This window comes from Triticum urartu, chromosome 5 (genome assembly GCF_003073215.2).
Source record: "Triticum urartu cultivar G1812 chromosome 5, Tu2.1, whole genome shotgun sequence".
Lineage (NCBI taxonomy): Eukaryota > Viridiplantae > Streptophyta > Magnoliopsida > Poales > Poaceae > Triticum > Triticum urartu.
Window position 1 is genome coordinate 470,823,653 of NC_053026.1, and position 26,458 is coordinate 470,850,110.

General features: G+C 46.0%; 2 protein-coding genes across 5 annotated transcripts; one reads left to right on the plus strand and one right to left on the minus strand.

Moving 5' to 3' along the window:
* The first annotated feature begins 1,318 nt into the window (after nucleotides 1–1,318).
* LOC125509925 lies at nucleotides 1,319–13,422 on the plus strand. 4 transcript variants are annotated; one of them, XM_048674984.1, is made up of 6 exons: nucleotides 1,319–1,664; nucleotides 10,451–10,585; nucleotides 10,974–11,170; nucleotides 11,254–11,385; nucleotides 11,628–12,029; nucleotides 12,761–13,422. In XM_048674984.1, the coding sequence occupies exons 3-6, from the start codon at nucleotides 11,025–11,027 to the stop codon at nucleotides 12,897–12,899; spliced, it is 819 nt and encodes a 272-aa protein (XP_048530941.1). In that variant the 5' UTR covers nucleotides 1,319–1,664; nucleotides 10,451–10,585; nucleotides 10,974–11,024; the 3' UTR covers nucleotides 12,900–13,422. The 4 variants fall into 4 exon arrangements, with proteins under 4 accessions (XP_048530941.1, XP_048530940.1, XP_048530938.1 ...); XM_048674983.1 differs by having other exon boundaries at nucleotides 11,015–11,170; XM_048674981.1 differs by having other exon boundaries at nucleotides 10,818–11,170; nucleotides 12,761–13,421.
* Nucleotides 13,423–15,458: 2,036 nt separating this feature from the next.
* Nucleotides 15,459–16,878, minus strand: LOC125556339 (protein SRG1-like). The gene is made up of 3 exons (XM_048719091.1): nucleotides 16,383–16,878; nucleotides 15,967–16,294; nucleotides 15,459–15,889 (listed from the first exon to the last, which is right to left on the minus strand). The coding sequence occupies exons 1-3, from the start codon at nucleotides 16,859–16,861 to the stop codon at nucleotides 15,590–15,592; spliced, it is 1,107 nt and encodes a 368-aa protein (XP_048575048.1). The 5' UTR covers nucleotides 16,862–16,878; the 3' UTR covers nucleotides 15,459–15,589.
* Between the last annotated feature and the right edge of the window lie 9,580 nt (nucleotides 16,879–26,458).

Sequence of the window (26,458 nt, forward strand, 5' to 3'; positions counted from 1 at the left end):
ACGTCGTCGACACCTCCGCCGCCGTGTGGGAGGCGCTCGGGCTCGACACCGACGTCGGCGTCGTGCCCGTCACCTGGTCCGACGCCTGAAAACCGTATTCACCGGCCGTCGGACTCAGACGGCCGTCGGACTCAGACGGCCGGCGGACGACGACTGGAGGGTATTCTAGATTGCTCGCCAGGAGTCACCTGTAGTTGTTTCTGTGTGCGTATGCACGTTTGAAGTGTTGGTGTCGTTGCTAATCTCTCGAGCGTTAGATACTTAATAGTATGTCGAATACGTATAGCAGAATAAATTGGGGAATAAATTTACCTGTATGGATGGTAGTGTGGGTTTATCATGTACTCCACCCGTCTCAAAATTCTGTCTTAAATTTGTCTAAATACAGATGTATCATGGAGGGAGTATTCGTCTCCGTTCCAAAATTAATCAAAGTTTTAGATTTATCCTAAATCAAACTTTCTTAATACAAAAATTAAGTTAACATCTAGAATACCAATTAGTCATTTTTTTTGCATAATTGATAAAATGCCTCATGTTTGCTCCACCCCGACAAAATTGCCCCACCTTTATTCTCTGTGGATAAAATACCTACATTTCTCTTGCCAATTGGTAAATTACCTCACATTAGAATAACAATCACTAGTGAAAGGGTTCTAGGGTTGAGAGGCTTGCACACTTTCAACATGGCGATGTTAGCTCGTAATAGCAACGACGACGCTTCACAACAGATGGTGGTGCTGCAATCGCACAAGCTCACAATGATGGTTGTCCTCACACGCTGCATGCAAGAAATTTGAGCGGGGTGGCAAGGATGTGAAATGCCGCCTGGTGCTGTAGGACAAAGGGAGGGAGGAGAGAACAAGATCACATGACCTCTGTTGATTTTTTTTTGGAAGGGACCCGTAGAGGTTTTTTGTTTTTGTTTTTTAGGCTACATCTTATGGTATATTTTTGTATTTATTTATTTAGGCTATTCGTTAGGTTTTTTTTAGAGAGAAAGAAAGAACTTAGGGTTTTCTATTTTGAGGGGAACTTGGTTTTTTTTACTGGTAAAATTAGTTCTTTTTAAAAGGTTTATTTAGGCTATACTCGTTAGGGTTTTCTTTTGAGCAACGTAGTTTTTTTTTTTGAGAATCACCTTTTTTTTTAGAAATCACGGTTTGTTCTTGTTAACGTGGGGTTTTCCTCCCCTTCAACCAAACAAAGCCCGAGAATATTGCTAAAAAAAGCTGGAGAATACTGCCAATTTGCCGTAGCACGGGCCTGGAGCTGGGCGTAGGACTTTTTTAAACTCGCGTAAGAATTATATATGGGCCCGGGGTTCAGCTAGCGCAGCCCAGGCCTAGCTCCCTCCTCTCTCCACTCACGCCACGACCTAACGCACGCCGCCGCCGCCGCCGTCATCCTGTTACCGGCCTTCCCTGCCCCGTGCAGCCTGGCTGTGCTGCACTGCTGCCGTGCGCCGTGCGCGCCAGCCGGTTTACCCCCGGCCAGTCGTTCTACCCCCGGGGCGGCGACGAGCAGAGCAGCTGACAAGGCGAAGACGTCCTCCTCCGCTGCGCCCAGGCCTCGTCCTTCTGCCGCCGCCTGCTGTGCGTGCTCTGACTGTGTGTCCTGCTGCTGCCTCCTACCTCTGCGGCGCCTCTCCTCTCCTCTCGCTGGTAATTTTCTCGCTGGAAGTTTGGTATTTGCTGAATTTTCTATATACATTGTCTTATTGTCACAATGCATATATGATTATAATGTTGAACTGAAATTAAAATGGATTGAAGTGTGTATGTGAGTATGTGTAATGTGTTGATGGAACTCGAATTGATTTATTTTGCAGAAATATAAATTGGTGTATACATTTGCATTGTCTGATTTCCAGTGTCTAGATGATTTGTAGTTTTCTCATGTTTTATCTCTTTTTTTAGATTGTTAAGCATTGAAGTTCAATCCTAGATCCTTGCAAAAAAAGGTTCCATTCTAGATTTATTGAGTAATTGAACTTTATTTTGTATGTTCTTCGCATGGGGTATTTTTTTGGAATGTTATGGGCTGTTATACGTGCCAAACTTTTTCATGTTGACGAAAAAAATTGCCTGGGGTTTGGTTCAATCCTAGCTCCATTGTTGCCTTTGTGGTTTGCACAGCACAGGAGAGTTTGTGGCGGCAGGTGCCGGAAAACTTGTACACACGAGGAAAGCTCTACGCAATGCCTTGCATTGCTGCAATTGAAGGTTCAGGTGGTCTAGGGGCCTTCCACATTATCCTAGAATCTGTTCGTTGAACTTGGTCTAGGCGTTAAACTCCGGGGACTCTGATCTCGCTTATTTTGGTGTTTTACCACGCAAAGTGTGAAGTGCTTGCATTGCCTCACTTGATAGCTATGAGTTCGTTTTTTCTTGTCAGAGTGGTGACACAGTAGGTCATGCTTTTGCGCAATTTGGGTATCCTATGGTTGCAGCCTCTATGTCTTGGTTAGAGTCTGTCCCATACTTTGGGTACGTTTGGTTTGAGCCCAAGTTAGCCCTAACAAACATTTGGCTAGCAAATATTTTGGTCAAGCTTTTGCTTGCGCATAATTGTCCAACATTGACTAAAAGTTGAACTAGAGTTGTCATAGAGTTATGGGCAAGCCAATATATTAGCATTATTACGAGTCGAAGGACTAGTCGAGACTAGTCGATGGACTAGTCCATGAGTCGCAACTGTGGTGTCGACTGCGAATCTCGTGTAGACTAATTCGATGAGTCGAGCGGTCGAGAGACTAGTCTACGACTAGTCTAGACTAGTCCTGCTGTCTGAGTCGCTCGACTCAAATTTGGGAGGGGAAAATTGGAGAGCGAGCTATGAGAACAAGCCGCCTGGACGAGGCCACCGCCAGCACCCACTGACCCGCCGTCGGGACGGCGGATGGCGAAGCAAGGCGCGGCAGCTGGCCGGAGCTCGTGCACGGGCGGCGGCCATGGCGGTGCCCCGTAGGCGCGTGCGGCCCTGCCACAAAGAGAGGAGAGAGAGAGGAGAAGAGGCACGGCGGTGGTCGGCGGGCTCGCCGGCGGCGGTGGCTGGAGGCGTGGGTCGCGCGCGCGTGCTTTTGTGTGTGATGGCGCAGGCGTGGCGACGGGATCGATCGGGAGTTAGGGTTACAGAGGCTGGGATGGGAAGTAGGCTAAGTAGGCTGACTACTTGGGCCCAAATGGGCCAGCTGGGGGTGGAGTGCTGAGCGGCACTGGGCTAGGCCTGGCGAGCGTTGGCTAGCACTGCTGGTTTTATTGTATATATTGTAATGTGTTTTACAGTTTACTACTCCATACTGCTACTAGGTATTAGTAGTTGACTACTACAGTACTTTGTCGACTAGTCTAGCACTAGTTTAAGACTAGTCCGATTAGTCTATGAGTCTCAACCTTGGAACGACTCAACGACTCGTCGACTCGTAATCCTTGATTAGCAACCATCCAAACAAGCACCAAAATTTTGGTCATGACCAAATAATTGGTACAGTGGCGGAGACAAGCCTAGGGCAACAAGGGCTATAGCCGAAGGCCTAGTACCAAGATCCCTTGTAATTCTTTCTATGAAGTAATGAAAATTTCGAGAATTTTTGGTCCAAGCTAGCTTAGCCCTAGGCGTAACTCGTTGCTAGCTTCACCACTAAATTGGTAGGTAGGTATTGGCAACCATCCAAACACACCTGCGTGATTCTGTTGAGCCCATTGGTTGGAGATGTGAAAGGACAAAATTGCCTTGACTGAAATACAAAAGAACACACACCTCTGCTCCGTTCCTCCAGAATGACACACGCACGTTGCCCTGCTTCCTTCACAGCAGTAGGTCCGCCCTGCCGCCTGCCGGTAAGTGCTACACGGTACGAGGAGGGGATGTTACTTATGGAGGTGGCGGTGATGAGATTATGATGTTTGGGAAGAAAATAACTAGATTTGGCCCTTGCATGCATTGTGTGTTTGTTTTGGGGTGGCTATACAGAATAGCCCATGGCGGTAGGGGAGGTGGAGCCGGCGAGACAGGGTTGGGTGCATGGGAGCTGTCAAGGGGGCACGCTCGGCACAATTGGAGTCACGGGGGTGACCGGGGGAGCCGAGTGCACGTGTAGCAAGGGCAACGCGCGGGGCGGACTGGCTAGACCCCACGCGTGATCCGAGGGGACACAATCTAGGGCAATCCCGAGGCAGACATATATCGCCTGTTGTACGAGATAGGTGGGATATGTAGCGGATCCAGTGTGGCATTTTGCGGTGTGGTGGTTTTTGTGGTGGGTGCCACAATAGAGGGGGAAAATCTTCTCGTCAAAAACTACGTGCCGTGAAATTAAAATGCGTTGCATACAAAGATCCATGCAATGATAGCCTTTGTGATCCCATGGGGCATACGAAGATCAAAGCAACGATAGCCTTTGTGCTCCAATGGGGTAACCGATGAACACGCAAGGCGTAGATCGTAGAGATAGTTTGTAAGGCGCAAGATGGGTGAGGTTTGGAAAGCACAACCAACCAAAAAAGCGCATGTGGTCATATGTGGAAGAGCACCATTTAAAAGAAAATATGGAGTGAGATTGTTGACAGCAGAAGATGGGCACCGGTTTAGGAGATGTGTGGCAATATGAAGGGCCTCGACCCAATATCCGGGTGTCGTGTGGGCATGGATGTGTAGGGTGCGTAGGATGTCGTTCGTGGTGTGGATGAGTCGCTCAGCCTTGCCATTTTGCGGCGAGTTGTGAGGTCAGAAGAGCCGGAATGGAACAACGGTGCATGAGAAGTAGTCGCGCAAGGAGGAAGAGAGGAACTCGCTGGCGTTATCACACTACAGACACCAAATAGGAACATTGTATTGAGTGTTAACGAACGCAAAAAATTGTTGCAAAGTAGACGAGGTGTTAGATTTGTGTTGGAAAGGGGAACTCCAAGAATAATCAGTGGTGGAATGATGATGTCCAGAAGGCGATTAAGGAGAAGAAAGATTGTTTCAGATGCCTATACCTGGATAGGAGTGCAGACAACATAAGGAAGTACAAGATGGCGAAGAAGGCCGCAAAGCGAACTGTCAGTGAAGCAAAAGGGTCGGGCGTATGAGGACCTCTACCAATGGTTAGGGGCGAAAGAAGGCGAAAGGGACATCTATAAGATGGCCAAGGTCTGAGAGAGGAAGACAAGGGATGTTGGCCAAGTCAAATGCATCAAGGACGGAGCAGACCAACTCCCGGTGAAGGATGAGGGGATTAAGCATAGATGGCGGGAGTACTTCGACAAGATGTTCAATGGGGAGAATGAGAGTTCTACCATTGAACTGGATGGCTCCTTTGATGAGACCAACATGCGTTTTGTGCGGCGAATCCAGGAGTCTGAGGTCAAGGAGGCCTTAAAAAGGATGCTGAAAGGAGGCAAGGCGATGGCCCTGATTGTATCCCCATTGAGGTGTGGAAAGGCCTTGGGGACATAGCGATAGTATGGCTAACCAAGCTTTTCAACCTCATTTTTCGGGCAAACAAGATGCCAGAAGAATGAAGACATAGTATATTAGTACCAATCTTCAAGAACAAGGGGGGTGTTCAGAGTTGTACTAATTACCATGGAATTAAACTGATGAGCCATACAATGAAGCTATGAGAGAGAGTCATTGAGCACCGCTTAAGAAGAATGACAACCGTGACCAAAAATCAGTTGGGTACTTGGGTTTCATGCCTGGGAGGTCGACCATGGAAGCCATCTTCTTGGTACGACAACTTATGGAGAGATACAGGGAGTAAAAGAAGGACTTGCATATGGTGTTCATTGACTTGAAGAAGGCCTATGATAAGATACCGCAGAATGTCATGTTGTGGGCCTTGGAGAAACACAATCCCAGCAAAGTACATTACCCTCATCAAGGAAATGTACGATAATGTTGTGACAAGTGTCTGAACAAGTGATGTCGACACTGATGACTTCCCGATTAAGATAGGACTGCATCAGGGGTCAGCTTTGAGCCCTTATCTTTTTTGTACAAGGAGATATCCCATGGTGTATGCTCTTTGCGGATGATGTGGTGCTAGTTGATGATAGTCGGACGGGGGTAAATAGGAAGTTAGAGTTATGGAGACAAACCTTGGAACCGAAAGGGTTTAGGCTTAGTAGAACTAAAACCGAGTACATGATGTGCGGTTTCAGTACTACTAGGCGCGAGGAGGAGGAGGTTAGCCTTGATGGGCATGTGGTGCCTCAGAAGGACACTTTTCGATATTTGGGTCAACGTTGCAAAAGGATGGGGGTATTGATGAAGATGTGAACCATCGAATCAAAGCCGGATGGATGAAGTGGCGCCAAGCTTCTGGCATCCTCTGTGACAAGAGAGTGCCACAAAAGCTAAAAGGCAAGTTCTACAGGATGGCGGTTCGACCTGCAATGTTGTATGGCGCTAAGTGTTGGCTGACTAAAAGGTGACATGTTCAACAGCTAGGTGTGGCGGAGATGCGTATGTTGAGATGGATGTGTGGCCACATGAGGAATGATTGAGTCCGGAATGATGATATACGAGATAGAGTTGGGGTAGCACCAATTGAGGAGAAGCTTGTTCAACATCGTCTGAGATGGTTTGGGCATATTCAGCCCAGGCCTCCAGAAGCTTTAGTGCATAGCGGGTGCCTAAAGCGTGCGAAGAATGCCAAGAGAGGTCGGGGTAGATCGAATTTGACTTGGGAGAAGTTCGTGAAGCGAGATTTGAAGGATTGGAGTATCACCAAAGAACTAGCTATGGAGAGGGGTGCGTGGAAGCTTACTATCCATGTGCCCGAACCATGAGTTGGTCGCGAGATCTTATGAGTTTCACCTCTAGCCTACCCCAACTTGTTGTTGTTGTTGTTGTTGTTGTGGTGGTGGTGGTGGTGGTGGTGGTGGTGGTGGTGGTGCTGGTGCTGCTGCTGTTGCTTGCTGCTGTTGTTGTTGTACAGCAGCAGCAGCGAGTATCACGAGTAAAATGACAAACATAAATTAAGTTATTGACAATATTAGGTGAAACGAGAATCTTGTTAAGATAGAAGGGGTGATCGGTTAGGCTAATAGACTTCATGGACCTAACTGGTTCATGGATTCAGGGGCTTTGGCAACAATTCTTCATGCCCATAGTCGCTACAGGTTCTATTAGCCTGACCGATCACCCCTTCTATCTTAACAAGATTCTTGTTTCACTTAATATTATCAAAAAACTTAGTTCCTGTCTGTCATTTACTCGTGAGAATTGGTGTATTGTTGCCTCCGACCATTTTGGCTTTTTTGTGAAGGACTTGGCAGCGGGGAAATCCCTACTGAAGTCCGGTAGCTTGGGATTTCTTTAACCCTATTGAAGTCCGGTAGCTCTGGAGATCTTTATCTTCTCACCATTGGTAACATCTGGGCCATCCGAGTCGCGTCTCTCTTTTTGTTTTAGCTCAGGATTTTCTTCTCACATGTAATAAATCTCAAAGTTCCTCTGTTTTTGAATTTGTAAAATTGGAAAGCAGCCTCGCTTACCTTTTCCAATGTCTCATTCATTTATACTGCTCCATTCCAATTGATTCATTGCGATTTATGTACATCCTTTGTGTTCAACTTTTCCAGGTTCTAGTTTACCTAGTTGTGTTAGACGAGTTCACGCGTTTAGTCTTGGACTTTTCCTCTCCGATGCAAATATGACACATCGTCTACTTTGCAGTGATTTTTTGCGTTCGTTAACACTCAATACGATGTTTCTATTCGATGTCTGTAGTGTGATAATGGCGACAAGTTCCTCTCTTCCTCCCTGTGCGACTACTCACGCACCGGTGTTTCCCTCCAGCTCTGCTAACAACTGGTCCGCGCCACGAACGGCGTCCTACGCACCCTACTCGTCCTCACCCACATGTTGCCCAAATATTGGGTCGAGGCCCTTCATACTGACACACATCTCCTATACCGGCACTTGTTTTCTGCCGTCAACAATCTCATTCGACATTCATCCCACATATGATCACATGCACGTTTTTGGCTGCTTGTGCTTTCCCAAGCTCAATCATCTTCCACCTCACAAACTTTGTCTGTGGTCTACACCCTATATGTTCATCAGTTACCGTCTGGAGCCAAAGGCTGTCGTTGCTTGGATCTTCGTATGAGACAAGTTTACATTTCACAGCACGTGATTTTTGACGAGAAGATTTTCCCCTTCGCTTTGGCACTCACCCCAAAATCCACCACACTGCAAAACGCCCGACAGGATCTACTGCATATCCCATCTCACCTATCTCGTACAACTGGCAACGACCGACATCCGCTTGGGGATCGCCCCAGATTGTATTGTCCTCGGATCACGCGCTGGGCCCTCCACTCTGCCTCGCACGCCGCCCTCATTACCCGTGCACCCGATTCCCCAGGCCAACCCCATGACTCCAGCTGTCCCTAGCCCACCCATCACTATCTAATCGTCGCCTCTCACCCACCCAGCTGTTGCCAAGACCAGGCTCACAATCCCATTTGCAAGATTTCCCCCCTCCCCCCTCTCCCGCCCCTTGACAGCTCCCATGCACCCAATCTCGTCTTGCGAGCTCCACCTCCCGTGGCGTCATGGCCTATTCCGGTACAACCACCCCCAAACCACCACACAATGCATACAATGGCCAAATCTGGTTATTTTCTTCCCAAACAACATCCCAACCTTCTCGCTACCACCTCCATAAGTCCCATCCCACTCTTCCTACCGCGTAGCACTTAAGGGCCCAAACTGGTACAACACAATGTTAGAGGAGTACAATGCATTGTTACACAATGGCACTTGGTCGTTGGTTACTCGTCCTGTAGGTGCAAACGTGGTGACCAACAAATGGATCTTTCGGCACAAATTCACCCCCCACGGTTCCTTGGCATGGTACAAGGTGCGATGGGTGCTTTGTGGCTTCACTCAACAAGCCAGAGTCGATTACGGCGAGACCTTCAGTCCGGTTGTCAAACTGGCCATGATCCACGTCGTCCTCAGCTTCAGCACCAACAGCTCGTGGCCCATCCACCAACTCGACATGAAAAATGCATTTTTGCATGCCACCTCGTCGAGACTGTGTACAATGCTCACCCTGCCGGCTTCATCGGCGTTGCTCGTCCTTGAGATGTGTGTTGCCTCAATAAATCGCTCTTACGGTCTAAAACAAGCACCTCAAGCTTGGTTCTCACGGTTCACCACCTATCTTCTCATCCTTAGGTTTCATGCAACAGCAATTGTTCACTGTTTTCGCTTCATCGGGGTCTCATCAGGGTCATGACACTGCCTACCTTCTTGTGTATGTCGATGCTATTATTCTCATCGCTAGCTAGCCTCAGTTTTTGCGGTCCATCATTCGCTCGCTCTACCACGAGTTCTCCATGACCGATATGGGCCCTCTCCCTCATTTTCTCAGGATGAATGTCCACGAAAACACCGACGGCATCCATCTCCCAGGAACAAAATACACCCTCGCGATCAAGGCGCGGCCATGCTCAACTGCAAAACCATCTCCACGTAGTTGACACCAACTCCAAATTGTCCGCCATAGGTAGCCCCCGCTTCCACGACCCCTCACTATACGTGAGCCTTGCCGGCACGGTCCAATATCTCACTCTACCGTGGCCTGCCATCTCTTAAGCCGCGCAACATGCTGTTTATTTATGCATGATCCCAGGGATTTACACTTTTAGTCCGGTACCTGCGCAACACTGCTCACCTTGGGCTCTAGTTCCACCGCTCCTCCGGTAGTGACCTTACGGCGTACTACGACGCCGACTAGGCGGGGTGCCCTGACACCCGCAAGTCCACGTCCGGGTTCGCCCTCTACCTCGGCTCCAACCTTTTCAGCTGATTCTCCAAGCGACAGAACATCGCCTCGCGGTCGAGTGCGGCGGCTGAATATCGAGCGAGGGCCAACGCTGTTGCCAAAGCCTGTTGGCTGCGTCAACTACTCGCCGAACTCCGTCGACCACCACCACGTGCCACCATTGTCTATTGTGACAACATGAGTCATGTACGTGTCAAGCAATCAGGTCCAACATCTGCGCATGAAACACATTGAAATCGATCTTCACATCGTACGGGAGCAGGTCTCTCTTGGCGAAATTTGTGTTCTCCACGTACCGATGTCGTCTCAGTTTGCGGACATCGTCACTAAGGGGCTCGCCGCCAACGTCATCAACGAATTTCGGTCCAGCCTCAACGTTTGCGAGCACCACTTTCGGTTGCGGGGGGCTGTTGGAAACGTGACAGGGATGTTGGCGTGGGAGGCCAACCTCCTGAACCGGTTCTAACGGGCACATGCCATGCACGGTCATCACACTACCCGTACTCCCCACATACGCCGTGATAGGTGTTCTGTTAAAACGTGTACTCTAGCTCCCTCACTTGTATCTCTCCATGTGCGTGTATATAAGCACACCTCTGTACATGAATACAATAATCAGTGTGAGCTTCATTCACTTTCTTTCCTCCTCCCCTGCAGGTTCCCCACCACGCGATCCCGTCCCATCCTGCCCTGCCTTCTCGCTTCGCCGCCGTCCACTTGAAGCTCTCCCCTGCCCACGAGGGTGACAACCAGAAGCAGTGGCCTGAATCGAGGGAGAGCAGGTTCTCTCAGGTGAGCTTCTCTCTCTCAAGTCAAGTGTAATGCCCCATGTCTGTGGTCAGTTCCTGGATTTGGACGATTTCAGGGTTTGGTGTGTGCTGCAATTTATTTGGTATGAACACTAGCATGGGGAATGGATCTGGGGTGGTGGATTTATCGTCTTAGCAGATGGATGTGGCTTTTGTGCAGTGTTGTTTTCTCAGATTAAGTTTTTTTAGCAAAATTCTTTTGTTACTTTGGTTAGGGATATTTTCGGCATCCAACAAAGAAACATGATAAATTGTGATGTGTCGCATTTTATCAATCAGCAAAGCTAAGTTGGGGGTATTCGCTCAATTGCGGAGAAAGAAGGGCATTTTGGCCAGGGCAGAGCTAACATGGGACATTTGTCAACTATTAGCCTTGAAAGTTTTGGTGAGAGAAGGGAGTACAACCGTGCAGGGAGTTGTTCATGGCCGCTGTGGCACGCGACCGGCGGAGAAGGGGCCGTGCTCCCAGGGCTGCCTCCGCTGCTGCGGCTGAAGACGACGGGGAGGAGCAGCACCTCAATCCCTTCCTCTCAGACGAGGTACCCTCGTTCTCGAGAGTCCAGTTCAGGTGTGTGCTATCTTGTGGTTGATCTGTTTATGCTGTCGCTGCGCTTCTGGATCGTTCATCGGGTTGTATATGTTGTGGTGCAGGAACGTCACGTCGCGGGCGCGGTGGGTGGAGGAGGCTGGTGCGGCAGAGGTGTTGGACAACAAGGGGAAGCTCTGGCTGACCACTGGCATAGCACGGGGTGGCAAGCTCTACTACAATGTGGAGGAGATTGGGTACGCCACCTGTTTGATGAAATGCTGTAACATTGCAGCATGCCCTGGATTCCTTGTACTCCGTATTTGAAACCGCATGGCTATTACCTACTTTTTTTACTAGTTACATCATCTCGCACTCAAAATAGTGCACTAGTGCAACATCATTGCTTAGAGATTATGCATGAATCACATGTCATGGTTTTTGTTTTCAAATACTCCGACTTGCGGTTTAAGGCTTGTTGCATGATCAAACTACGCAGGTTCTTGGCAGAAAGAGGGGCATTGGTTCTTCTTGATGACAAGGATGAAACAGTTGGAATGGAGGAGATCTATGGAAAGATTGCAACAGGAAGTTATGGGTGCTCCTGGGATGCCTTCCAAGCTTACAGGCACTTGAAGTTGCTTGGCTACATTGTTGGACGATATGACGTTCCCTGGACAATGAAGCAAATCCGTTTCGGTGACGTCACCAGTTCCCCCGAGAGTATGGATGGCACAAGCCTGAGCTTTGGCAAAGCAAATGGTGCCTGCAATGACATTACCAAATTGCTCAAAGGAATGTGCATAGATGGGATGTATCCATCCTTTAAAGTGCATCTACCAAATAGCAAATTTAAGAAGTCGTCCCCAGGAGTCCCTAGTTTTCTTGTATGTCTGTTAAGGTAATGTTACTCTTCCCGCCACTTGCAGATCGTGGATCCACGCTTTTAAACTTGTGCGGCATTTTCGTTTACAGCAATCCATTCCCTGGTTATCTCTTCACACACACGCTTAATTTTTTGGTCATGTGTTTGATATGATTAGTTATCTCGTTTGAAATGTATGATTTCCCCTTTCAGTTTTATGTTCTGAAACTTTGGTATATTTAGCCATGAAGGATTGCCTGTGATGTTTTACTGGCTCTCTTGCACATGGATATATTTTCTATGTTGTTAACTGTCTTTCTGTGAACATAGATTTAATTTATCTGTTCTATTGTACCTGAGTGGTTATCATGTCTGACCTATATAAATGCAAGTAATTTAAGTCTATTAAGCCTAATATCAAAGGTGATGGACTTTTTTTGGTTACTAAGCATAGTTATAGTCAGCTGAACTCTATCTTGCAATCAAACATTGATTCCTACATTATATGCTTATTATACGTCCATCAGTTGTGACTTGTCACAAGTTCTTTTCTTGGCCGACTATAAACCCGATTCTAAGCAACAGTAGGTAGCAATGAGATGCATAAAGCCATAAATAGCAGAACAGAAGAACTTAAATAGAAGCTCTATAACAACAAAAAGGATCACAACATATGAATCTGGGCTTAACAATTTTCAGTTTATTTCGTACGACCTACCGATCGGTATTTCTGGCCATAACCTTTTTTGTTGTTGGATTTGGCACAGAGACAAGCCACCCTCAAGGGATGAACTGCAAACAGTGGAAAACAAGTTTGACGGCATTCGTCTTAAATTCTGTCAAGTTGATAATGGGCGTATCAGCTTCCTCTCCTTTGATAAAGTTACACTTCCTAGTTTGCCCTGATAGATAGCTGCAGGAATGGTTTTTAGCTTTCGCCTGTCCTGGTCCTGTAAAGCCATTAGCCCACTGACAGCATCAGGATGTATGCTTCTGCGCCGCTTCTCAGGGCCGAGAAAGTTGCCAGGTTGATCTTCAGGTTCTGCAGTTGTGTGCGGAATTGTGTCCACTCTTTGCTGCTTGGTTACTACTGAATAGCGATGAATGCCACTCTTTTCCCTCTCTACCTTGAGGCCTGGGCATGGAGTTGGAATGCTCATGAGCAGTGAGCGTGTCAGGAAGCGAAACCATGATTTTTTTTATTCCTTTGGTAACGAGGAGTGCATCATTTTCGTGGGCTTCCCTAACACAGCAGATGGTCTTTAACTTCTAGCTGGAACTTGCAACCTGTAAAGACGTTCTAAATTTTGAAAGGAAGGCATATCAGATTTGCAGTCCAGAAAACATGTTGTGTTCGAGAAAGAGATCATCGTACCATCGTCATTTGGCCAGGCTAGCTCATGGTTGATTAGTGATGGTGTGCTACTAAGGTTTTATCGATTTTACACTGAGTTTTCTACTCCCTCCGTAAAGAAATATAAGAGCGTTTAGATCACTAAAATAGTGATCTAAACAATCTTATATTTGTTTACAGAGGGAGTATATACTAATTAGTAGTATTAGTAAATCAAAGATTATTATTCAAATATTCAAGTAATTATTTTAACATGTGTACAGGGCACCATTAGATTCAAGGGACATTTTCAATTGAAATCCATGCAAAAACGAGAGTAAGAGTTTTTCTCCAACTCCACGATTGTAGATGCAGACAACCACAGCCACATGAATTTGACTTCTTATATCTCGTGCGACACAATTGTCACTAAGTGAGTGTAATTAACTGATTGTTGGAATTTAGTCACTGCAAATGCATCATAAGTGATAACATGATTGGTTCCAGTTTGTCAAATATATTTGAAGGTCGAGACTGTGGTTTGCCACTGTCAACACTGGCACGTATATATGATACATATGAACAATTTTAATATATGGCCTTCGTCTCCTCGCAAAAATATATATTCATATCTATTTTACCTACCTTTTATTATCTCTATCTAATCTCTACCTAATAATAAAGCACGGAATGCTTATGGTCATCCGTCGCGCCATTTTATAGAAAACCTCCTATATTTCCCTGAAATCAACCCACACTACATGTTTTAGTAATTAAGTCAGGAAAACGTTTTAAATTTACATAAAGCCCCTTGAGTTTTCTTGACATTAACCGATGGTCCGGGTTTAATGAGTCAAAGAAAATGTTTTGGTTTTTGCAGAACCCCCTGATTTTTTCACAAATCAACCCGCGGTCCACTCGCCCAAACTAAAAGTTGCTTAAGTCGTGATTTCGAACACGCGACCCTAGCAGTGTAGTTGCATCATGCTGGCCACCATCACGAGTAGGTGAGTCCGTTAAATATTTTTTGAACTTAGGTGGGTCTGTTATTAATTCCTTGGCCAACCAGAGAATGGGAGGAGAAAATTGCTAGCACTATAATTGGAAGTTAATATATACGTGATTAATGATTCGCATGAAATTAGCCAATGAAGGCGACATACCGAAGGAAAAAAAGGGAAACTTGCTTCAATTACCACTTCAATTTAATGAGGCTGACTAAAAAAGGGGAATATCTTGTGATGGCTGCTTGACTAATATACCCACCTGAAGGCAGTGCTAGGAATGGCATTCCGTATCACACACGACTATTCACAGTTAAATAGTCCCACATCGATTTCTTATACTAAAAAGATTTCCTAAATATCATCAATCTATATACATTCATAAATTGTTTGAAATATTAACAAGCCGCCTTGGAAATAACGAGCAGAGAATGAGAATGAGGAGGTGCATCATCGGGCGTTAATCGCATAAGTATGCAGAATTAAATGAGGACGTGCCCCTCCTGCATGATAAAGGAGGGCCTTGGACTATTGATTTGAAAACAGGAATAGTGGTCTCCCATACAATCCTCATTACAATCACGCCAATTTTATCTTCCATTGCAACGCCACAAGCCCTTTTACTAGTAATAATAAAGGGACTATTACTTCTGCCCGTCCATCATTAAAATTATCCCCAAAGTTGACAGAAATTACCCACTATGCCATCTATAAATAGAAAAACGTTTTGATTCACTACATGGGCCATTTCCTTTGGTTTATATACGGTGCGGCCCCTAATGAAACACAACAACACAGTCAGCGCATTGGCCAAAGCTTTATTCCCCCATCCAGGAGACTTGAGTTCCACTCCCTTTCCTTTTTTGCAAATTCAAATGCCTTTCATAATCATATCTTTCAAACCCTAACTCCAAATTTAATACGTTATATATGAAAATTGTTTAGAAAAATATGTAGATGGCTACGTTCGCTCGCAAAATATAGAGTGTTACAAAAAAGGCCTCGCTTGGGGCCTAGTCAGAGTCGATTTTGTACCCGACCTTGAGTATGTTTGCACGCCCACCAATTTGATATATGCCACAGGTCTTAGTACTAAAAGTGACAATTTCCATCAAGTTTAAGCACCGATGATGTAATTGACTCTTTATTTTATTTCATGGAGGTGATCATATGTGAAGTACACCGATCAACTCATATTCACACTACACTTGTGGCAGTGAGATAGGAACATCATGCACACACTCTCTACAACAAATTATTTAGTTGTTTGCAACCACTGCGCACCCTTCCAGTTCGGCGTCGGCCTCAGCATTGATCCTGACATTGAGGAAGTCGACGGTGCGACCTCCCGCTGCAAATGCATCCCAGTATCCATCGGCCAATGTCTGAACCAAGCTGTTCTTGAACATCGCCGGGCGCTTCTCGTGGACTAGCATCCCCGGCGGCCCTATGATCCTCTCGGGCTCTGGCTGGTAGAACATCGCCAGTGACAGCCTCTCCTTGTCGGCGCTCGTCACCACGCGGTGCCACGGCGCCTTGAAGATTGCATTGCTGACGATCTGTGTGCATAGGAATGAGATACTACTCTTGTTCATGATCTTTGCAAATTACAACAGTTATATGCACGTATACATACCTCCATGCCCTCGCCGACAACGACCAACAGGTCATTACCGAGCACGGGGACATCAACCCAGTGGCCGTCCTTGAGCACCTGGAAGCCGCCGACGTCCTTGTCCCTGAGGAGCAGTGTGATGACAGAGTTGTCGGTGTGCGGCTTCAGCCCGTTCACGAGGTCCGGGCGTGGGCAGGGAGGGTAGTAGGTGAACCTCGAGTATGACTTGAACCTCTCACCCACCATGTTGATGAAGAAGCCCTCCTCCTGGTTCAGAAGCTTTGCCATGGCCTTCAGCACATCCATGGTGACTCTCCCACTCTCTAAGGTGTACTCGTGTAGGAGATCCCTGCAGATTATGTATGATCTCCAATATAAATGCAAATAAAAAAGATTTTAAATCACCGAGGGCAACAATTAATGTGTAGGTCGAGTACCTTAGATTCTGTGGCCAGAACTGGAGCCGCCTCTCGTCCTCCGGCTGGAGCTGGAGCCAGAGCCGGTCACACCAGTCAAGGATCTGCTCGTCGGAGTCGATGCGGTCGATGCCGTACCCTTCGTTCTGGAACTTGACGCCGTCGATCACGTTGCCGCACTTCTGCTTCTCCTCCAGCGGCAGGTGGAAGAACTTCCTTGTCGCCTCGAGGATCTCGTCGAGGAACTCCTTTGGCATGCCATGGCCGGTCACCACAAAGAGGCCCCATGACTGGAGCGCAGACCGAAGCTTGGCCGCCTCCTCAACATCATCGGGCATGGCCACACGGCTCACGTCCACGATGGGGATGACCAGCTTGGCTTGCTGTGCGACGGTGGTCGGCCGGTTCTCCTCGCTTAGCACGTACCTGCTCGGCGGCGCCACAAGTCCAACGTCCGCGGCCACCATCTGCACCAGCTTTCCCTGATCCTGATGAACCATCTTGGCGCTAGAATAGGTCTTCTAAACCAAGTGCACGTACTCTTTCCTTTGGCAGTCTATATATATAGGCTTCAGGTGTGCGCCTATTTCAACGTTAGGTGACAACCAGCAGCAGTGGCCTGAATCGAGGGAGGGTGGGTCCTCTCAGGTGAGCTTCTCTCTCTCAGGTCAAGTGTAATGCCCCATGCCTTTGGTCAGTTCCTCGATTTGGACGATTTCAGGGTTTGGCGTGTGCTGCAATTTATTTGGTATGAACACTAGCAGGGGAATGGATCTGGGATGGTGGATTTATCGTCATAGCAGATGGATTGGCTTTTGTGCAGTGTTGTTTTTTCAGATTAAGTTTTTTCTAGCAAAATTCTTTTGTTACTTACTTTGGTTAGGGATATTTTCGGCATCCAACAAAGAAACATGATAAATTGTAATGCGTCGCATTTTATAAATCGGCAAAGCTAAGTTGATAATGGGCGTATCAGCTTCCTCTCCTTCGATGAAGTTACACTTCCTAGTTTGCCCTGATAGATAGCTGCAGGATGCATGCTTCTGCGCCGCTTCTCAGGGCCGAGAAAGTTGCCAGGTTGATCCTCAGATTCTCTAGTTCTGTGCGGAATCGTGTCCGCTCTTCGCTCTTGGTTACTGCTGAATACTGATGTTGTTTCGGGTGGTGCAACAGGAAAATTTGGGTTTTTTTTGCGATGAATGCCACTCTTTTCCCTCTCTGCCTTGAGGCCTGGGCATGGAGTTGGAATGCTCATGAGCAGCGAGCGTGCCAGGAAGCGAAATCATGATGTTTTTCCTTTGGTAACGAGAAGTGCATCATTTTCGCGAGGTTCCCTAACACAGCAGATGGCCTTTAACTTCTAGCTGGAACTTGCAACCTATAAAGACGTTGTAAATTTTGAAAGGAAGGCATATCAGATTTGCAGTCCAGAAAACATGTTGTGTTCGAGCAAGAGATCATCGTACCATTGTCATTCGGCCAGGCTAGCTCATGTTTGATTGGTATTGTATAACCTCCGTTGTCACTGAGGTGATTTGCCATATGTTGGGCATAAGCCACGGCGATCGCGTCGGGCGTGCGTGTGCGCGCGCGGGACGGACCGCGAGCGTGGCGGGAGTGCGTGTGTGCGTGCGTAGACTAGGATAGAGGCGCGCGCAGTGTGTGCATGCGTGGCGCCGGACCAGGTGCAGCCGTTGGCGCGTAAGGCAGGGTGACCGAGTCGGGGCCGTTGCGGGCTCGCCGCGTCCTGGGCGCGTTCTTGCGCGGGGTGGACGCGGCTAGAGCGGGCCGGACCGTGCGCTCGGGCGGGTGCAGACGTGGGGTTCGTGCCCAGCGTCTGCCCCGGGTATAAAGCCCGTGAGGGGCGAGTTGTAATGGCTGTGGGGTGTGACGAGTACGAGCTCGTGGATTTGGCGTTGTTGCGCCGGGAAAATAAACCACCCTGTTCCTGCGTTCTTCTTCCTCCTTCGGTCTTCTTTTTCCTCAGTTCATCTTGCAGAGAGAGAGAGAGAGAGAGAGAGAGAGAGAGAGAGAGAGAGAGAGAGAAGTACACAGAGCTCCGGCGAGCGAGGGAGAAGGCCCCGGCACCAACACCATATGCATACAGATAATGATATCATGGTGAACAGACGTAGCCTACCTGTAATTTTATTTTTTGCGGGTGAGCCTACCTAGCTGTAATGTTACTTCAGCCAGCGGATGCCGCATCTCCACTGATACAAAAAGCATCACTTCCCGAGGTCCTGCCACGCTAGGAAGCTCGAGCGCCTGAGCTATCGATCTTGGTCTAAACTTCCATGATGCTCTTTATTAGCCTAGAAAAACAAGTAAACTACTATTTTGATTTTGATTGTCAGTTGAAAGAAAATGTTCCATATGTACTTCCTCCGTCCGAAAAAGCTTGCCCCTCAAATGAAGGTATCTAAAAAGCTTGTCTCTCAAATGAATGTATTTAGCACACAAACTTTTTCGGACGGAGGGAGTACAATTTAACATGCATAAGCTGATAATTATCCTTCTGTTTTGGAGAGCCTGGCCGGACATTATAATTTGCCACTAGCCTTGTCTAATTTCACCTTGAACAGGTTGAAATAGACAAGCAAATCAAGGAGCTATAGCTAATCCAGAATGAGCTTTATGATATTTTATTTTGCGGGACATGATTTTTATTCTTGATGGTGTACTAATACTCATGAGTAAACTGAGGACTGAAATCAAATTCATGATGGTGTGCTACTAAAGTTTTATGGATTTTACTTTGATTTTGACTGTCAGTTGAAAGAAAGTGTTTTATACGTACAATTTAACACACATAAGCTGATAACTATCCTTCTGTTTTGGAGAGCTTTATGATTTGCCATTAGCCTTTTCTAATTTCACATTGAACAGGTTGAAATAGACAAGCAAATCAAGGAGCTACAGCTAATCCAGAATGAGCTTTATGATTTTATTTTTTGCAGGGCATGATTTTTGTTCTTGATGGTGTACTAATACTCATGAGTAAACTGAGGACTGAAATCAAATTCATGATGGTGTGCTAAGTTTTATCGATTTTACACTGTGTTTTCTATATACTAATTAGTAGTATTAGTAAATCAAAGATTATTATTCAAATATTCAAGTAATTATTTTAACATGTGTACAGGGCACCATTAGATTCAAGGGACATTTTCAATTGAAATCCATGCAAAAACGAGAGTAAGAGTTTTTCTCCAACTCCACGATTGTAGATGCAGACAACCACAGCCACATGAATTTGACTTCTTATATCTCGTGCGACACAATTGTCACTAAGTGAGTGTAATTAACTGATTGTTGGAATTTAGTCACTGCAAATGCATCATAAGTGATAACATGATTGGTTCCAGTGCGTCAAATATATTTGAAGGTCGAGACTGGGGTTTGCCACTGTCAACACTGGTGCGTATGTATGGTACATATGAACAATTTTAATATATGGCCTTCGCCTCCTCGCAAAAATATATATTCATAGGAAAATGATTCCCGTAAACCGATCGATCCTGCGTGAGCATCTGCCACCTCCATGTCCATTGGATGGGATATTAATCAGACGGTCAGGAGCCAACCCCTCTGTGTCAACATTCTGCAACTCGTCCATTGTTTCGTAAAGGGGTTATGCAACTAGCCCCTTGTTGCAAACCGACTAGGGGTTAGATCCTGCAGCAGCTGGGACAACAGAGGGTGTCGACGGTTGGGACTAGGGAGGGCAGTAGGGCAGGCCTACGGGGCAACCCAGGCAGAACCCCTGCGGCGGTGGCCGGCCTCTGCACTGATCGAGAGATCCCTTTCTCTTAGCTTCTGTAGCCGACATAAGTGGTAGGCAGCGGCGGCACCGGTGGTGGTCGGCGGCGGCGACGATGGTTCTCCCCGGCGTGCTTCTGAAACAGCAGGAGCGACGACGCTATTCCTCTGCTGAGGTCAACGGCGACACGCTCAACGCAGGCAACAACACTGGCTTTTCAGCACATTTTCAGTTTTAAATTTTTCTGCAACATTCCTACTTACGAACTTGGGGTTGTTTAGCGAAGGTCAATGTACCAATTACCAAGAAGCGTAAGCTTGGGCCAAAAACAGTTGATTGTGTTTTCCTGGGTTATACTTTCCATAGCATTGGCTATAGATTTCTAGTGGTGAAATCTGAGGTACTTGACATGAATGTTGGTACCATCATGGAGTCGAACGATGCGACTTTCTTTGAGGATATTTTTCCTATGAAGGATATGCCTAGCTCATCTAGTCAGAGGTCAGAGACAACTCCTGGACCTAATGTTCCATTGGAATATTCCAAGAAGAAACACACATATATTCCTGAGGAGGATGACAATGAAGCTCCTAGAAGGAGTAAGAGAAAAAGGACCACAAAGTCATTTGGTGAAGATTTCATTGTGTACCTCGTGAATGATACTCCCACTTCTATTTCAGAAGCTTATGCATCTTCTGATGCTGACTAATGGAAAGAAGCCGTGCGTAGTGAGATGGATTCTATCATGGCTAATGGGACATGGGAGATCACTGATCATCCTTATGGGTGTAAACCTGTAGGGTGTAAGTGGGCGTTTAAGAAAAAGCTTAGGCCTGATGGTACAATTGGAAAGTACAAGGCACGACTTGTTGCCAAGGGCTATACCCAAAAAGAAAGTGAAGATTTCTTTGATACTTATGCGCCTGTGGCCAGATTGACCACCATTCGAGTACTACTCTCATTGACCGCCTCACACAATCTTCTCGTTCATCAAATGGACATTAAGACAACTTTCCTAAATGGAGAGTTGGAGGAGGAAATTTACATGGAACAACCCGATGGTTTTGTAGTAGATGGTCAGGAAGGAAAAGTGTGTAAATTGTTGAAATCTTTGTATGGTTTGAGACAAGCACCTAAGCAGTGGCACGAGAAGTTTGAAAGAACTTTGACATCTACGGGCTTTGTTGCAAATGAAGCCGACAAGTGTGTGTACTATCACCATGGTGGGGGCGAAGGAGTTATATTATGTTTGTATGTTGATGACATACTTATATTTGGAACAAATCTCAAGGTCATTCAGGAAGTGAAAGATTTTCTGAATCAAAACTTTGAGATGAAAGACCTTGGAGTAGCTGATGTTATCTTGAACATCAAGCTTTTAAGAGGTGGTGATGGTGGGATCACTCTCTTGCAGTCTCACTATGCGGAGAAGATTCTGGATCGCTTTGGATATTCAGATTGCAAACCTTCTCCGACACCTTATGATCCGAGTGTTTTAATTCGGAAGAACGAAGGAGAAACAAATGATCAATTGAGATATTCTCAAATCATTGGCTCGCTTATGTATTTAGCTAGTGCTACAAGGTCTGACATCTCGTTTTCTATGAGTAAACTAAGCCGGTTTGTTTCAAACCCGGGAGATGTTCATTGGCATGCACTTGAGAGAATAATGCGCTATCTGAAAGGTACTAGAGTTATGGGCTTCACTATACCGGGTATCCAAGAGTACTTGAAGGTTATAGTGATGCAAATTGGATATCTGATGCTGATGAGCTTAAAGCGACAAGTGGTTATGTGTTTACACTTGGTGGTGCTGCTGTTTCCTGGAAGTATTGCAAGCAGACCATCTTAACAAGGTCAACAATGGAAGCAGAACTCACATCATTAGACACGACAACAGTTGAAGCAGAATGGCTTCGAGAACTTTTGATGGACTTGCCGGTGGTTGAAAAACCAATACCATCTATTCTAATGAACTGTGATAATCAAACAGTGATCGTCTCAAGGTAAACAGTTCTAAGGATAATAAGAAGTCATCAAGACATGTGAGAAGAGACTGAAATCTGTCAGATTTATGAGAAACTCCGAGTTATTCGTTGGACTATATAAACACATCGAAGAATCTGGCAGATCCCTTCACAAAGGGTTTATCACGAAATGTGATAGACAATGCATCGAAGGAGATGGGATTGAGACCCACTACTACATAAGTTGTTCATGGTGGTAACCCATTCTTTGTGATCAGAGATCCCGTGAATTAGAATTGGCGAGACAAACTATTGGTTAACTGAGAGGAGAATATTTATTTGACAAAAATCCATTCCGTTATGATGCAATTCTCTCCTAATCTGTATGGTAGGCTAATATTTATCTGAATGTGTTTTGAATGGCTTGGGTAGGCAAAGATGTTGTGCTACAGAACATCTAGAAAGAACACACCTATATGAGTTAGACCGTTAAACGTTGGGGTCTGTGAGAGTTGGGTGTTCTCTAATAAACTCATGAAGAGGCCCCGGAGTATGACGCATATGCTCCTACCCGCGGGAAAGTTTTCAGCGGTCTAGTATCAGTCAAGGCTTTTACGTGGAACTTGTTTGCACAAAACTTGCAGTTCAAGGCGTAGTCCACTGTTCAAGTTGTGAACGAGTGTAGCGTGGAGTTCTAGGTGGAAGTTCAACTTAACAGTCTCCACTGAAACACCGGCATATAAACAATGTTTTGGAACCATAGGCAAACTTGATGTGCCTCTGGGATCTGGTGGGGGATTGTTAGAATTATTGGGATTTAAACCATCTGTTATATTCAATATTTTCTAGGAAAATCCCATAGGCCCATGTGGCACGTTCATGCATGACAAGAAAGAAGTTAAAATATTTGCGCTAGTGGAAAATGAAACAGAATGGTGGTGAATGATGACATTCATCTCCTCATTGATGGCATCAATATTTTGGTTTCGGTTTCATTTCTTCATTAGTCCATTGGTTTCTTCATACCATGCGTGCTAGCATATTTTGTCATGCAAGAACTTGAAACGACTTGCCTACTAATGGGAGACGAAACTGACCACTTAATAGGATTTTTAGTGCGTTTGTTTCTCCTCTCCTTAATGAGAATTAGTGCGTCCATTTCAGTTTCTTCTCGTTACCCCTATAAGAGGTCGCTCCTCTTCCCAACGAGACAACTCTTCGCATTGTTCCAGAGCATTGCACCACCTACCTCTTTCCCATCTCGCTTCCTGGCATGCACCAGAGAGTGAGACAACAGGCCTCCGAAACCCCGCCTCTTGTGATCCGGTACGGGAGAGGGGCGATCAGGTTTTTGGGGAGTGTCCTTACGCGACTATTGGAGTCTTGTTCATTGTGCCTGCGAACGGCGACATCACTGATGACGAGTTCCCCAACGACGACTTCTTCCCCGACGTCAAGGACCTCTTTAGCGACATGACGATCAGGACATCTACACCTTCTGCTACTGCGCCGTATGCCATCTTATCCTCACTGTTAGGGCTAGCATTTGCTTTATTGCTAATAGCAATTGACATGGATATGATGCATTTTGCTTATGATTTTTATTGCATGACTAGTCTCAACGAATTGTTGCTAGTTTCTAGTTTCATCAATATATTGCTATTCATGTTTTATCCATTATTTTTCTAGATTAAACTAAACGGGAAATGCCTACAAGATAACTAGAAACTATGCCGAATCATATCGATGTCAATTCAAAGCCAGAGGGAGAGCTGGCTGCTGAGCAAGAGCAAGCTTTCCAGGCTACAGACACCCTCTTCAGAGGTGCTGTCTTGAGTGTTCTTGGCGACAAGATTGTCGCGGACGCAGGAAGTGAGTTGTATATCATGGAACAGTACCATGACTACAAGATGACTGATGACCGCTCCGTTGTTGAGCAGGCTCATGAGGTCCAGTCGCTCACTAAAGAACTTGAGCATCTCAATTGTGTGTTACCGGACAAATTCATTGCCGGATGCATCATTGCCAAGCTTCCTCATTCATGGAGGAATTTTGCTACCTCTCTGAAGCATAAGAGGAAAGAGTTTACCATTGTCAATCTAATTGGCACTCTTGATGTAGAAGAGAAGGCGAGGGCAAAAGACACACATGCTCGTTTCCATGAGGGGATTTCCAATGACAATTTGGTACAAAAGAGAAATTTCCAAACCCACAAACCCAAGAACAAAAACTATGCGGGAAAAGGAAAATTTGATGGCAAGTACTGATACGTCTCCAACGTATCCATAATTTTTGATTGCTACATGCTATATTATCTACTGTTTTGGACAATATTGGGCTTTATTATCCACTTTTATATTATTTTTGGGACTAACCTATTAACCGGAGGCCCAGCCCAGAATTGCTGTTTTTTTGCCTATTTCAGTGTTTTGAAGAAAAAGAATATCAAACAGAGTCGAAACGAAATGAAACCAACTGGAGAAGTTAATTTTGGAAGGAAAGCTACCGGAAAAACTTGGAGTGCACGTCAGGAAAGGAACGAGGGAGCCACGAGGCAGGGGGTGCGCCCTCCACCCTCGTGGGCCCCTCGTGGCTCCCCTGACGTATTTCTTTAACCCATATATACCCACGTACCCTAAAACTATCGAGGAGCACAATGGATCGAGAGTTCCGCCGCCAGAAGCCTCCGTAGCCACAGAAAGCCAATCTAGACCCGTTCCGGCACCCTGCCGGAGGGGGGAAATCCCTCTCCGGTGGCCATCTTCATCATCCCGGTGCTCTCCATGACGAGGAGGGAGTAGTTCTCCCTCGGGGCTGAGGGTATGTACCATTAGTTATGTGTTTGATCTCTCTCTCTCTCTCTCGTGTTCTTGAGGTGATATGATCTTGATGTATCGCAAGCTTTGCTATTATATTTGGATCCTATGATGTTTCTTCCCCCCTCTACTCTCTTGTAATGAATTGAGTTTCCCCTTTGAAGATATCTTATCGGATTGAGTCTTTAAAGATTTGAGAACACTTGATGTATGTCTTGCCGTGCGTATCTGTGGTGACAATGGGATACCACGTGATTCACTTGATGTATGTTTTGGTGATCAACTTGCGGGTTCCGCCCATGAACCTATGCATAGGGGTTGGCACACGTTTTCGTCGTGATTCTCCGGTAGAAACTTTGGGGCACTCTTTGAGGTTATATGTGTTGGTTGAATAGATGAATCTGAGATTGTGTGATGCATATTGTATAATCATACCCACGGATACTTGAGGTGACATTGGAGTATCTAGGTGACATTAGGGTTTTGGTTGATTTGTGTCTTAAGGTGTTATTCTAGTACGAACTCTAGGGCTGTTTGTGACACTTATAGGAATAGCCCAACGGATTGATTGGAAAGAATAACTTTGAGGTGGTTTCGTACCCTACCATAATCTCTTCGTTCGTTCTCCGCTATTAGTGACTTTGGAGTGACTCTTTGTTGCATGTTGAGGGATAGTTATGTGATCCAATTATGTTATTATTGTTGAGGGAACTTGCACTAGTGAAAGTATGAACCCTAGGCCTTGTTTCCTAGCATTGCAATACCGTTTGTGCTCACTTTTACCATTAGTTACCTTGCTGTTTTTATATTTTCAGATTACAAAAACCTTTATCTACTACCCATATACCACTTGTATCACCATCTCTTCGCTGAACTAGTGCACCTATACAATTTACCATTGTATTGGGTGTGTTGGGGACACAAGAGACTCTTTGTTATTTGGTTGCAGGGTTGCTTGAGAGAGACCATCTTCATCCTACGCCTCCTACGGATTGATAAACCTTCGGTCGTCCACTTGAGGGAAATTTGCTACTGTCCTACAAACCTCTGCACTTGGAGGCCCAACAACGTCTACAAGAAGAAGGTTGTGTAGTAGACATCAAGTACAAAGCCCCACAACCTGTCAACTTCAAGAAGAAGAAGGATACTTATAAGAAGAAAGGAAAGTGTCATGTATGTGGCAGTGAAGAACATTGGGCTTCATCCTGCAAGGACCACTGGGACATGCGTTAGAATGAGAACAATAGCAAGACCGCTAATGTTGTTATTGGCGACGTTGACATGAAAGATGTCGGGTATGGTAAATTTCCTACCATTCTTTCAGTATGTCATTCTCCAGATTGGTGGATTGACACCGGTGCCAATGTACATGTGTGTTCTGACATAAACATGGTTTCTTCTTATCAGGTCGCAAGAACTACACCCGTGCTGATGGGAAACGGGACACATGCTTCTGTTCATGGTGTTGGTATGGTTGATCTGAAGTTTACTTCGAGAAAGATCGTGCGACTGAAGAACGTGCAGCATGTCCCTGCTATAAATAAAAATCTT